Source organism: Vicia villosa, unplaced genomic scaffold, assembly GCF_029867415.1.
Source record: "Vicia villosa cultivar HV-30 ecotype Madison, WI unplaced genomic scaffold, Vvil1.0 ctg.001502F_1_1, whole genome shotgun sequence".
Lineage (NCBI taxonomy): Eukaryota > Viridiplantae > Streptophyta > Magnoliopsida > Fabales > Fabaceae > Vicia > Vicia villosa.
In genome coordinates, this window is record NW_026705642.1 from 248,117 (window position 1) to 263,281 (window position 15,165).

The window sequence follows — 15,165 nt, forward strand, 5'->3', positions numbered from 1 at the left end:
CCATTTTCTGGACGATCTTCTTAATGTTCTTGTTAGCGGCTTCAACGGCGCCGTTCATTTTTGGTCTGTAAGGAGAAGAGTTATGATGCTCAATCTTGAATTCCTCACACAATTCTTTCATCATTTTGTTGTTCAAGTTCGAACCATTGTCAGTAATGATTTTGCTGGGAACACCATATCGGCAAATGATGTTATTCTTGATAAACCTCACAACCACTTGTCTTGTAACATTGGCGTAAGATGCTGCTTCGACCCATTTAGTGAAGTAATCAATTGCTACCAAGATGAAACGATGACCGTTTGAAGCTTTTGGTTCAATCATTCCAATCATGTCGATCCCCACATGGAGAAAGGCCATGGAGATGAGAGAACATTGAGTAGAGTCGGTGGCACATGGATCTTATCTGCGTAGATCTGGCACTTGTGACATCTCTTCACGTGTTTGTAACAGTCAGATTCCATTGTCAACCAATAGTACCCTGCCCTTAACATCTTTTTGGACATTGCATGCCCGTTTGAATGAGTTCCAAAGGACCCTTCATGCACTTCATGCATTAACATGTCTGCTTCGTGTCTGTCCACGCATCTGAGCAAAACCATGTCGAAGTTTCTTTTGTATAGCACATCTCCATTCAGGAAGAAACTGCCAGAAAGTCTCCTTAGAGTTTTCTTGTCTTTGTTTGATGCCCCAAGTGGGTACTCTTGAGTTTGAAGGAAGCGTTTGATGTCGTGGAACCACGGTTTATCATCGATGACTACTTCGGTTGCAAACACATAGGCGGGCCTTTCAAGGCGCGTAATTCTGACTGTAGGCATATCGTTCCAATGATTGACTTTGAACATGGAAGATAAAGTAGCCAAGGCGTCTGCCATTCGATTCTGATCTCGAGGTATATGATGCAATTCAACCTTGTTGAAGAAAGTCAACAGACGTCTTGCATAATCTCTGTAAGGAATCAAGCCAGGGTGGTAAGTTTCCCACTTGTCTTTGATTTGGTTGATCACAAGGGCTGAATCTCCATATATGTCGAGGATCTTGATCCTTAAGTCAATGGCTTCTTCGAGACCCATGATACAAGCTTCATATTCTGCGATGTTGTTGGTGCACTCAAATAACAATCTGGCGGAGAACGGGATATGAGTACCCTTGGGAGTGATGATGATTGCCCCAATTCCATTGCCAAAAGCGTTTACTGCTCCATCAAAAATTAGGCCCCATCTTGATCCGGGCTCAGGACCTTCTTCAGGTAACGGTTCGTCACAATATTTCATTTTCAAGTACAAGACATCTTCATCAGGAAAGTCAAGCTTGAGAGATTGATATTCATTAATTGGTTGATGCGCCAAATGATCGGCGAGAATGCTTCCTTTGACCGCTTTTTGAACACGGTACTCAATGTCATACTCAGATAACAACATTTGCCATCGGGCGATCCTTCCTGTTAAGGCAGGCTTTTCAAAGACATACTTGATCGGATCCATTTTGGAGATTAACCAAGTAGTATTGTTGATCATGTATTGGCGGAGACGTTTTGAAGCCCAAGCCAAAGCACAACACGTTTTTTCGAGCATGGAGTAACGAGACTCACAGTCTGTGAATTTCTTACTCAGGTAATAGATGGCATGCTCCTTCTTACCAGTTTCATCTTGTTGTCCAAGCATACAGCCCATGGATTCTTCCAACACGGTAAGGTACATGATTAATGGTCTTCCTTCATCCGGAGGAATCAATATTGGTGGTTCTAACAGGTACTCCTTGATACTGTCGAACGCTTTCTGGCAATCTTCGGTCCATACGACCCCTTGATCTTTGCGGAGAAGCTTGAAAATCGGCCCACAAGTAGCAGTCATTTGAGAGATAAATCTGGAGATATAGTTCAATCGTCCGAGAAATCCTCTAACTTGCTTTTCAGTTTTTGGTGCAGGCATCTCTTGAATAGCTCTGACTTTGTCGGGATCTACTTCAATACCTCTTTGGCTGACAATGAAACCCAAGAGTTTTCCAGATCTAACCCCAAAAGTACATTTGTTAGGATTCAAACGAAGCTGATATTTCCTTAATCGTTGAAACAACTTCAAAAGGTATTCAATATGTTCTTCTTCTGTGCTGGACTTGGCTATCATGTCGTCCACATAAACCTCAATTTCTTTGTGCATCATGTCATGAAAGAGAGTAGTCATTGCCCTCTGGTAAGTTGCGCCTGCATTCTTTAATCCAAACGGCATCACTTTGTAGCAAAAGGTACCCCATGGGGTGATGAAAGATGTCTTCTCCATGTCTTCAGGAGCCATCTTGATCTGATTATAACCGGAGAACCCGTCCATGAAGGAAAAGACGTTGAACTTAGCGGTGTTATCAACCAGCATGTCGATATGTGGTAATGGAAAGTCATCTTTTGGACTGGCTTTGTTCAAGTCACGGTAGTCAACACACATTCTTACTTTGCCATCTTTTTTCGGAACTGGCACTATGTTGGCCAACCATTGAGGATACTCGGAGGTGACAAGAAAACCTGCGTCGAGTTGCTTTTGAACTTCCACTTTGATCTTGTTAGCCATATCAGGGCGAGTCCTTCGTAATTTCTGCTTAACTGGCGGACATTCTGGCTTCAATGGCAAGTAATGCTGAACAATATTGGTATCCAACCCAGGCATGTCTTGGTAGGACCAGGCAAACACGTCAACATATTCTTTGAGAAGGTCTGTCAACTTACTCCTGACATCAGTATCAAGCAGCGATCCAATGGTCACTTCTTTTTTGTCTTCTTCAGAACCCAAGTTGATCTTTTCTAAAGGCTCTTTGTGAGGCAGAATGGCTCTTTCCTCGTGCTTAAGTAATCGAGAGATCTCGTCCGGGATCTCCTCTTCTTCCTCTTCTTCGGCTTCGAACACAGGAAACTCAAAGTTGGGAGAGGGCATAGGGTTATTGCATTCAATGGGTTTATCAATAGTTAATCTGCACATGCGATTTATATTTATTTCAGAAAATTTATGAATGCAAGAGTGTATGCAGATTTTTTTGAAAAGCTTTTTTTTTTTTTTTTTGGGTTTTTTAGGATTACCATCTCCAGAAAAAAGCAAAAATAAAACATATAATGTAGGGAATTCAAAATGACACTTTATTTATGATTCATTTTTGAAACAAAGCCCTAAACACAAACTCATTTGTCTTGGGCGGTGACAAAGAGGGAAACTTTTAAAACAAAGCCCTATACACAAAGTTATTTGGGCGGAACATTTAAAAGCGAAGCCCTATAAAACATCTCTCTGCTTTGGGCAAGGCAGGAGGTCAAAATAACAGCGAGGTGATTACTTTGAGCGGCGAACAACATTCGGAACGTCGACAGCCTTCCAGTAGCAACGAACTCCTCTGTGTATTATGTATTCAGGAAAATTCTCTCCAGAATTGTCTTCAGTATTGACATTGACCGCTGGTCGAGCAGGATTTGAAGGTCCTGGTTTGTCAACCTTGTTCTTTGTAGAGTTGAAACGGTCTTCTTCTACTTCTTGAAGAGCATAAGATGAGTCACAATCTTCAGAATTTTCAGGATGTATTTCCCAGTCTTCAGGATGAAGAGACTCATTGTCAGCGACACTTTCTAAGTTAGCTGTGGGATCATCTTCCCCTTCATCTTCAAAAATGGCATTTATGTGATAATAACCATCATCAGGATTATCAATCTTGGCAGGTGCATTGAATCCGAAATCTTCAGCAGTTTCAGGTTGCTGAGAAAATTGACAGGGCTGATAAACCTCTTCTGGTTGACTATTATATTCAAAGGAATCTCCCCATCCAGTTGGTTGGATATCCTCCATCGCAATCTTGTAACTTTCCGGTGCAGTGTATTTCACCATGTAATCAAATTTTCCACTTGGTTGTCCCAAGGTATCCCAGATCTCTGTAGGAACAGGTTCAGTTTCATCGCCTTTGGATTTCTCTGAAGGAGGATGTGGTTCTTCCTGAGATATGTATCCCGAGTCATTGAGATAACATTTCCATTCTTCTTCAGGATTAGGTAGACCTTCTTCGATGCATTCTTCAATAAGGACATTAACCTCTTGAGGAATTGGGTTAAGGAATCCTCCACTAATGAATGTTTCTTTGATCGGACGAAGGGTTTCATCCTTCTTAGTGCAGTTTGAGAATGTTGGTGAACATCCGAGACCCGTTCTAGTTTCATTTTTGGTAGGGATCACAACTTGCCCCCAGCCAGTGGTAGTTCCATCTTTCACTACTTTTACTGCCTCTTTGTAAGAAGAGATTGACGCTTTCTTTTTGGAAGATTCGTCTTCTAAAGAGAGACCTTGGAACTGAGTTCCTTCCACATCATCGGCACTGATAAAAGAGAAATTGGATAAATGACTCACCATTAAGGCTTGTTCTCCACTTATTGTTACCAATTTTCCATTTGTTACAAATTTTAACTTTTGATGGAGCGTAGAAGTTACTGCCCCTGCTTCATGGATCCATGGTCGTCCTAACAGACAACTATAAGCAGCTTGAATGTCCATGACCTGGAAAGTGATTTGAAATGTATGTGGACCAATTGTCATGGGAAGGTTGACTTCGCCGATAACAGATTTTCGCGATCCATCAAATGCTTTGACAACTACACCACTGAACTTCATAGGCATTCCTTGGTAAGACAAGCGAGCAAGAGTCGTCTTTGGCATAACATTTAAGGAAGATCCAGTGTCTACCAATACATTGGACAAAGAGTCTGACTGACAGTTCATAGAAATGTGCAAAGCAAGGTTATGATTTCTACCCTCCTCGGGGAGTTCTTCATCACAGAAGCTTAAATTGTTACAAGCTGTTATGTTGGCTATTATCCCATCAAAGTGATCAACAGTCACATCATGATCGACAAAAGCTTGATCCAATAATCTCATCAGGGCTTCCCTGTGTGCTTCAGAATTTAACAGCAATGAAAGTATTGAGATTTTTGAAGGAGTCTGCATAAGCTGATCCACAATCTTATATTCACTTCTTTTGATAAGCTTCAAAATTTCATCAAAATCAGGATTCACATTGGTTCCACTGGATTGACCAACATCAGTGTTTGTATTACTGACAGGAGTTTCCACAGGATTTCCCACCGGAACATTGACAGGATTTTGCCCGGTTGCAGGAGCAACAGGCTGCTTTGAAGGTAGTGGAGTATACACACGTCCACTTCTTGTTACTCGACTCACATCAGCGATGTTCACAACAGATGAAAGAGTAGGTAAAGGAACTTCTTGTCCATTCTTTATCATTGTAGCATTGTAGTTGTATGGAACTGCCTTGTCAGAGCCATAAGGAACAGGTCCAGGTAGACAAATGATCAAAGGAGCAACAGGAACCTTTGGCTTGTTATAAGTAACTTCCATGCGCTCAGGCATGTTGAAATGAGGAACGATGACGTTAACTGTAGGCATTTCCGAGTTGATATCTGAGACTAAAAGCTCATGCGGATAGCATCCTATCATGTTAACTTCATTTTCATTCCTATTTCTGTAGATCTGAATAGTACCATTATCCAACAGAACTTGGAGATCTCTTCTCACAATCGAACATCCATGAGGATCTACACAACATATGCTACAGGAACCATAGTGATGCTGGCGAAAATTCTGCCCTCGACAGAGAGTAGCGTGCATTTGTACCAAATCGGCTCTTGAGTGATTGATATTATAGACTCGATATGGACCAGGACATCCATACACCATGTTCACAACATGCCCTCCATGATTGGGCAGCGGATTTGCTTGCACATTAGGATTCAAATTTCTGAAAGAGAGGAGATTAGATCTTACCAACCTCTGAACTTCATGTTTCAAAGCTATGCAATGCTCGAGATCATGGCCAGGTGCTCCTTGATGATAAGGGCATGAGACCTCAGCTTTGTACCACCATGGGAGTTTCTCAGGTACGGGTGGTGGTGCTTTAGTTTGAACAAGACCTCTTTCAATCAAGGCAGGGTACAATTCTGTGTAGGTCATTGGAATCGGATCAAACTGTGGAGCTCTTTGTACACGGTTCTGATTATTGTTAAACTGCTGAACCTGTGGTCGAGGCTGTTGCTGAAACTGCGGAGTAAAACCCGGATTCGGTGCAGTATTAACGACTGGCGCAATAGTAGCAATCTGTCGTTGACGATTGACATTTCCTCTTGGCTTTCCTTGGGATACCATGTCAACACTTTGTTCTTTCTTCTTTGGGAAACCACTTCCGAACTTTTTGGTTCCGCTTGAAGATCCACCTTCTTTAGTTAGACGTCCAGTTCGGACTCCTTCTTCTAGACGCATCCCCATGTTTACCATTTCGGTGAAATCACTTGGAGCACTAGCAATCATGCGTTCATAGTAAAACGGACTGAGAGTATTCAAGAAGATCTTTGTCATCTCTTTCTCTTTTAACGGTGGATTAATCTGAGCAGCAGTTTCTCTCCATCGTTGGGCATATTCTTTGAAAGCTTCATGATCTTTCTGAGCCATGGATCGAAGCTGATCTCTGTCCGGAGCCATATCCGAGTTGTACTTGTATTGTCGGACAAAGGCCTCACCTAGGTCATTGAATGTTCGAATATTAGTGCTATCCAAGCCTGTGTACCACTTCAGTGCGGCACCAGTCAAACTGTCTTGAAAGTAATGGATAAGCAACTGATGATTATCTGCATAAGTAGACATCTTCCTGGCATACATCACAAGATGGCTTTGTGGACAAGAACTTCCTTTGTATTTCTCAAAGTCTGGGACCTTGAATTTAGCTGGTATTTGTACACTGGGAACCAAACATAGCTCCTGGGCATTCTTTCCAAACAAGTCTTTTCCCCGAATAGCTTTGACTTCCAACTGAATCTTGTTGAATTGTTCTTGGAGATCTCCCACAAGATTACGCTGATTTGTGCTATCACCCTGATCATGATAAATCTCATTATCTCCGTAAGGAACAGTGTGAACCATAGGAGTCGGAACCGTCATAGTGGGTTGAGAAAGTGCCATAGTGACTTGAGAAAAAGTTACCCCCTGATTTGGAGTAAACTGTGAACTTTGTGCAGCAGGCGCTTCAGTCGTGGATGTTTGAACCCCAGAGACATTATGGCGGAATCCTGTACCAAAACTGAAAGGCGTGCCCCAACCTTCTGGCATGGAGAAAGATGGAATACCGAACGCAACTGTAGAAACTGGAGTAGTGACTTCAGATGTTACCGTCGCTTGGTTGTTGGGTGGCGGCGGCTGATTTTGTGCGGCCATCAAGGAGTCAACCAGAGTAGTGAGGCTTTCCAACTTTTCCTGAAGAGTGGTTACCGTACCACGGAGCTCAATATTCTCTTGTTCAGAGTGTTCCATTACTCTTCTTCTATTCGAACGAGTATCGTATCTGTGATCTGATTGCGAGCGCGGTCGAGAAACTTTGAGACGCGACAGCTTGACAATCTATTGGAGAAAGATCCAAAAGATAAGACTCTATACAACAGACTCGATATGCAGAATGATGCATGTAAAAAGAAGTTTTATGATTTTTCCAAATATTTTAAAGATTATTTCTTTGCAAACATTTGAACACAAACAAATCTTTTATTCATCATCATTTTTTTTATTACAATAATGGGAAATGTTACAACATTGGAGCGTAGCTCCTTACAAAAGCAAATGATAAATAAAAAAAGCTAAATAAATCCTAAGCATCTTCATCAGACGAAGAACCAAATGCATTGTGCAGCTTGAGCTTCATGATTTCTTTCCCATAGTGAGCTTTCAATTCGGCCTTTTCAGTCCTCAGCTTGTCAACAATATTCTTCCAATCATCAGGAGTCGGAGCGTTGCTAGTTGAGCCTTCAAGATTCTTCTTGCTTTCTTTGATGTATCTTCTGATTGCGGCATCTTTCTGACGAATCTTCTCATCTTTACTCATGAGTCATCCATCTTGGTAATAGAGAGTTTCTTCGTGATCTTTCACTCTTTTCTTCAACTTTCTATTTTCCACCTCAGTGCTACGAAAATTTTCTTCCCAAGCGTCTTTTTCTACCCTCATCTTGGTCAAAGTGTCTTGGTATTCCTCCATAGCGGGAATGTTGGGTCGTTGAGATACTGCAGGAAACATGGGTTTTTCATAAGCATAAGGCATTTGGAACTCTTTTGCTCTTTTCTTTACCCAGCAAGTGTAGGTGTCCACGGCAATGCAATTTCTTTCCTCGCCTTTTTCTTTCCATCGGACGTCGTACCAAGCTTTCACCATTCTCGCTTTCAAACTTTTAGGATTATCCCCTTCTCGGTAGAAGTAACCTTCCACTGTAGGACCAATGGGTTTAACTGAATTTGCATACCCGAGTTGTCGTCGGGCTAGGACCGGATTGTAGTTAATTCCTCCTTGCGTACCAATGAGGGGTATGTTGGCGAACTCTCCACAACTATCAATGGTTTCTGTACCACAGCGAGCCAAGGTGTACCAACGGATATCATTATTAGTAAGCACTACGCCAAACAAGTAAAAAGACAGCGCTTTTTTTGGCTTTAGGCAGCGCTTTAAAGCGCTGTCTATTCCCCCGCTGCCATAGGTAAAGGCAGCGCTTTTTTTCACCTTAAAAGCGCTGCTTTAGGCCCCCTTTAGCCAGCACTTTTACCTATAAAGCGCTGCAAAAGACCCCCTTTAGACAACGCTTTTTTATAAAAAGCGCTGCTAAAGGCCCCCTTTAGACAGCGCTTTTCTCAAACAAATTTTTTAAGAAACAGCCTTTTAAAAGCGCTGTCTATTCCCCCCTTTAGGCAGCGCTTTTCATTAAAAGCGCTGTCTATTCTCCCTATATAAAGCGCTGCCTATTATGAGTCAGCATATATGCACCAGATTTTCACCATTTTTGCACCAGGATTTTACCAAAATTTGCACCAAAATTGCTAAAACTTGAAACAAATTTGTAGCTTCAATATATAATTTGAAGCAACAACAACATCAATATACATCTCGAGTCCATACACTAAGAGAATACTAAGAACAATAACTCATACAAAATCTCAGAACCTAAGTTATGTCACCATGGATTCTATACAAGAGGATTCAATTTAAAAAAAAAAAAAAAGCCTAAGTTATGAATAATGAATGTCACCCTAAGGCTTCAAAAAATGATGTAATATTTGAGACACTTGCAGATGCAATATTTGTATCTTCAGACGGTAGCGACTCTTGGGCATGTTTCAGGACAATGACCAAGAAAATCAAGAATATGATGTTGACAACGACCACCTTCTTCCAATCAGTCTTGAGGTTTTGCAGTAAGACAGCCTTGCAAGATTGGCAATCAAAACACAGAATCTTTGAATCATTATTCCAAGCTTTATAGTCAAGGTTGGTAGAGTTAACAGTTCTGGGCGTCCAGTCTGTAGGGCTCACATATCTAAAACTACAGTCCTCTGAAGGCTTACAATATCCAGACTGCACAAAACATCGGAAAATGGAAATCAATAAGGCGTCCAAAGTTCACAAACCATTAACAGAATATATAAACATTCTATAATCATTTTTTGAAATCAAACAACCATAGTAGAAGTTCTAAGAATGGATTTCAATCCTAGGAACAAATTAATCCCCCAAAAAAAGAACAAATGCAGAACACCTCTGCCTTAAGCACAGGGTAAAGAGATAGGGGAACTGTCAAGAAACACTAATCCTGAAACTTGAATCTAACTTGTGTATAGCCATGTTGTATCAAGAAATGTGTAGATGTGCAAAAATAAAAAAATAGCCAATCCTAATTTGTAAAATGGTAAAAACTTACAAAAAACTGATTAGCTAAAACTGGTTTGTCTTCAGTCGCGAGAGGGAAAAGCTCCCAACGCTGAAACTCACCTTGAAAACTTCTTCCAATACTTCCTGCACTGTAGATGAGTTTGAAAAAGAAACAAGTTTAGATAGTGAAAAGTTAGTTGATAATTAGAAGAGAAATTGTAATTATTGAAAACATACCCAACACCGCCTAAAGGAAGAAAACACACAAAGATCTTTTGATCTGGAAATTATTTACGCTCAGCTTTTCAAGACCAATAATTTATGAGGTAAAATTACTTAATTCAAAACAAGTAATAATGTATATTTTAATACTATTTACTGAAAATAAAAATGAATTGAGAAATATGGAAAATGGACAAGTATTAATGATATTTTAATTTTTAAACCCATAATGCTTTACTCATTCTAAAAGAGGTTTCAGTTTAAATTCTGCAGCTCTGTCCCTACCCCCTTGCCATTTATGTTATGCATGCATAAGTAAACCATAAAACTTTGAACCTATCAAGATAACATCTAGCATAAGCTACATAAGATTGACAAGCTGAACTACTCAATTTAAGGATATTGATTTACTGGAAGAGCTCAGTTTAGATATATAACACAGTGATGGATTTGACTAAGATTCAGCAACTTGAAATTTATCAAAAATTAGTGCACATGTGTAATAGAAAACCCTGGTAAAAATATAACGAATGTTTTCCATGACTCCATCACATAGGAATTTATGGCAAGAAGAAGATGGACTATCCATCTTTCTAGTAGCAACAAATTAGAAAAATAAATAAGGCCAATTCAAGTTAAAATATATAGAAGGATGTATATGAAAAGGAAGTAGAGAGGCCACCTCTTTGAATGTACATCCAACATCTCATGCAATTGACTGTATGGCCCGAGATTGGTTTTTCGTGTGGACAAGAATAGCAATTCCTTTCTTACCAGCGCGTCTTGTTCGTCCAGTTCGATGAACAAATATCTCTAAAGAATTTGGAAGTTCATAATGTATTATCTATATGAGGAAACCATGTCAAAAACTCACATAATAAAAAATTGAATAACAATGGATGCTGAGGTCAATGACAAAGTGTTTTCATATATACTGATATATCATCATATTAAGAAAACAACTTTCAAATTAGAAACAAATTGCTGAATGAGTGTAAAGTTATTAGCCACAATGAACTATTGAATGCTTAAAAACAACGTCTGAATGTGAGTGAACAAGGAACCAATTATAAACATAGAACACTTAGGCAAATCCACATACACTTGTTGGGCATAATGCAACCACTGTATAGTCTAATTGTTAGAGTTGATAGTTTAATTGTCCGTGTCACTATTACTATATCCACCTCTATCTAGTTTGGTTACACGTAGAATCTAGTTCCAATCTGACTCAGTTCAATAATCTATGTCCAATATCACAACATCTCCCAATGAACATATCAATATTGTTGAAATCAATGTCACTCTTCCTCCTAAATACAAATATGTTGATGTCAAACATATTAATGTTAATCTTATGCAAACTAGAGAAAAGTTTGGTTTTGTTCAACCAAGACTTGAACATAGACTGTTAACTAACTCATTGAATCTAAAACTGTCAAACAATCTCTATTAGACCCTCAATGGAAAACAACCATGCAAGTTGATTTTGATGCTTTGCACCAAAACAAAACTTGGACAATAGTTTTTCTTCCATCAAACTATCAAACTGAATGAATGTTGAATGCAAGAAAAGGATATATCAGTTACAATATATTCAGGTTGATATCAAACTGAATGAATGTTGAATGTAAGAAATAATAAATGGAGAGAGAAGAAGAGAGAAGCTATGGGAATAATATACTGTCCTCATAAGAGAATGTTGGTGTTAGAATGGATCCCCATGCAAATGCAATGCATCACCAATTCACCATGCTAAGTTTTCAAAGACTTATGTAGATAGTTTGTTACTACATTTTCTGAATTCATAAAAAAAAAAAAAAGAAACAAACAAGGAAGAAGAAAATTCAAAGTTGACGAATTAACCAATAACCACACAGAACATAGCTAAAGTCATCCACTTATCTAAGGTATGTCAATAGGTATGTCAAACATTTATGTTACTCAATTTTCTCATGATTGTTGCATTTTCATAATAGGTATGTCAAACATTTATATTTTCCCATGGATCTAGCTTCCACTATGCCATTTCAGCAGATATATCAACTTATAGCCGACAAATCACACAATAGAGGGGAAGTCTTCGGTTTTCTTAACATGCTTAGACTCTGGCGATTGAGACGTGTTAGCGAGCTCTTCTCAAGGTATATTTACAAAGGACAAAACTTAAATGCATTTTCTTAGTTCTTAGTTTAAAATGCATTTTTTAGTAATAACAAACTTTAAGAAAATTATAAATTTGAGAAAATCATAAATAGTTAAGTTAATAACTACTAGAATAACACATGTACCTCAGTTAATCACTCTCTTATAATCCAAAAACGGTACTTAAATACAAGTTTGAAATGCATGAATTATTACTTAAATACTTATAAATACTTTCATTTTCTTTAATTTTTACTATGTCGTGCTAAATTTTCAATAAAGAAATACAAAGTTATGTTGAGATTTTTTCACTCATCATTTAATGAACTTATAAATAAAAACAAAACAAGCCATAATATGACGTTTTTGATGTTTAAAGGATTGATAACCAAATGGTTTGCACTACATTGACTAGTAGTTGAATGTAGATATCAGTAGTAAGACAGTACTGCAGCAGATGATATCCAACCACACTAATGTTTACATATTTAAACATGTCTTTCTTAGCCCACATGGGTGATAGAAACAGCAAGAGCAATAATCCATGCATTTCAAACTTGTATTGAAGTAGTGTTTTTGGATTGTATGAGAGTAAATGTTAAGGTTGTTAGATTAGGTCTTTGCATTGCAATTGCATTGACTGGTAGTTGGCTATGGATAATATTCTCTCGCGTGTTACAGTTGCACCACATCTCTTTCACTCTTTCTCAAATGTCATATTCTCTAAGCCACATCTTTCAACCAATAGGATTATCCTTTGAGAAGTTTTCTACAGGAAATGATATCCAACCAGTGTTTTTTTCAGTGTGTATAACAAGTATTAGTGAATATCCATTCAAACATATCTACCTTAAACCACTTGCACGATGGAAAATAATAGACTTCACAGTTAACAGGAAGATGTGAGGCCAATTTCCAAAGTTTACTGATAACTGAACATTACCACAAGATGTGAATGCAATTCAAGCGGAATCATAGTATTTAAATTCCAAGCTTGAATGATAAAAGATATTGTGGTCGAAATCCAGAGTCGTCTTAAGTTTTGGCGGTCATGTATAGGATAGTCCCATGTAAATATGAATAATGGGCAGGGTAGAGAAAAATGTAAAAGAGCATGTAATGATCTGAATGTTAAGATGTAGTAGGAAAAAATAACCATTAAGATGTACCAACCGTGCCTGTCACCAACATGATTTCTAGAACCATGAAGAGTGAATATCTGAGGCAAAGCATTGCGGAAACAGGTCCACTCAGATTCTTGAGATAGAATACAAGATTTTATCTACAATCCATCATACTAAACTTCACAAGTAAATTCTTAAATATGAATAATCAGAGATATATTCAAACCAAGATAGACCATCTAACTACTTCTTCTCATTAGAGGAGTCAATGTGTTCATCTATTTGTTAACTATCTGAGCTTGACATGTTAAATGCTCTATCAGACACATTTGTTTAATTAAACTTCTAATCCCAGCATAAACAAAAGCAAGGTCCAAAAGCAACTTGACGGAGACAACATTTTGTATACTCAGAGCTACAAACCCTAACAAAATCAATCAGCCACAAACCCTAACATATATTTTCTTTATTTCAAACATCCTAACATTCCTAACAATAACTAACAGAGCTAGAAACTAATAGAAAACTTCATCCAAGGGAGTAAAATGGCTTTCAAGCACAACTGTTCGATTGAAATGGCAGAGAAGAAAACAAGAATACCTGGATTCGAGTCGCTCCGAGAACTTCACTGAAGCAGAAAAGAGTTTTGTTTTTCTGGCGATGCAGCTTCAATGAAAAGAAAGCAAAAGCGAGGAAGCGGTGAAGGAAGCTCCAATTTCGTTTTGCAGTAGGTGAAAACCCCAACTGTGGGTCCGATTTATGAATTCGTGGCCGTGCAGAAGAAGAAATTCTCGTGGGAGAAGAGAGAAGAAACTATTGGTCGTGCTGAAGAGGAAATTTTCGTGGATTTAGAAGATTTTGGTGAGGGATTTCCGAAATCGTTTGGTCGTGCTGAAGATTTCATGAGGGTTAACAATGATTAATAGATATTTTTAGGGTTTTCGTTTGGGAGAGAAGAAGAACCATATTAGAGAATAGAAAGTAAGGTTAACAGTGATAAGAATCTATTATTTATTGGTTTTAATATAATTATCCAAATATAGCGCTTTGGAGAAAAAGCGCTGGCTAAGGTAGGCCTTTAGCAGCGCTTTTAAAAGTGCTGGCTAATATGGGCCTCTAGCAGCGCTTTTGAGAATATTTTTTTTTAAAAGTTACATGACTTTAGATAGCGCTTCTGGGAAAAGCGCTGTCTAAGGTAGGCCTTTTTCAAAAACGCTGTCTAAGGTATGCCCTTTAGCAGCGCTTATAAAAAGCGCTGTTTAAGGTAGGAATTTTAGCAGCGCTTTTACTCTTTTTCGTATACAATTTCCGTGTTTTATTTTTTATTTAACTTATAGCAGCGCTTTTTGAAGAAAGCGCTGTCTAAGGTGCGCTAGTAAAACTCATTTTTGGCATAGTGAAGAGACATAAGTCTTCGAGGCCAACGCAAGCCTTCTCGGTTTTCTGTGAAAATAGGAGACTGAGGTAAGTGTGAAACAATCCATTTGAACAACAGAGGTGCACAACAAACAATGATTCCACCGCCTTGGCGATTCCTATGATGGATAGAGAAATACATGTCACCAAGCAAAGTCGGAACAGGATTTCCAATAAGAAAAATCTTTATGGCATTGATATCAACAAAGTTGTCGATATTGGGAAACAGAACTAACCCATAGATGAGCAAGGCTAGTGTAGCTTCAAAAGCTATCATGCTACCAGTTTCGATGAAATCAAAGGCTTTCTTTACCAGGAAGTGTGAAGTTAAACCCGGGAGGTTTCCTTTGGTAGTCCAATTACTTTCTACTTCAGACTTTTTCATGTGAATACTTGCTGCAATGACGTGTGACTTAGGAATGGCTTCCAAACCATTGAAGGGTATCTTGTCAGACACAGGAATACCTAAAAGATTGGCATATTCTTCCAAGGTCGGTACCAACTGGTAGTCTGGAAAGGTAAAACACCGGTAGACGGGATCATAGAACT

General features: G+C 38.8%; 1 protein-coding gene across 1 annotated transcript; it reads right to left on the reverse strand.

The window, feature by feature from the left end:
- Positions 1-8,802: 8,802 nt before the first annotated feature.
- LOC131635504 (tetraspanin-8-like) lies at positions 8,803-14,001 on the reverse strand. Its single transcript, XM_058906122.1, has 4 exons — positions 13,801-14,001; positions 10,614-10,744; positions 9,759-9,858; positions 8,803-9,415 (listed from the first exon to the last, which is right to left on the reverse strand). Exons 2-4 carry the CDS (start codon positions 10,634-10,636, stop codon positions 9,086-9,088), a joined length of 453 nt encoding a protein of 150 aa, XP_058762105.1. The 5' UTR covers positions 10,637-10,744; positions 13,801-14,001; the 3' UTR covers positions 8,803-9,085.
- Between the last annotated feature and the right edge of the window lie 1,164 nt (positions 14,002-15,165).

Coding starts and splice junctions, on each gene's coding strand:
- LOC131635504 (XM_058906122.1), bottom strand. CDS start 10,636: ATGTTGGATGTACATTCAAAGAG. Junction 9,859..10,613: donor TTGGATGTACATTCAAAGAG/GTGGCCTCTCTA, acceptor ACTCATCTACAG/TGCAGGAAGTATTGGAAGAA. Junction 9,416..9,758: donor TTTTAGCTAATCAGTTTTTT/GTAAGTTTTTAC, acceptor TGTTTTGTGCAG/TCTGGATATTGTAAGCCTTC.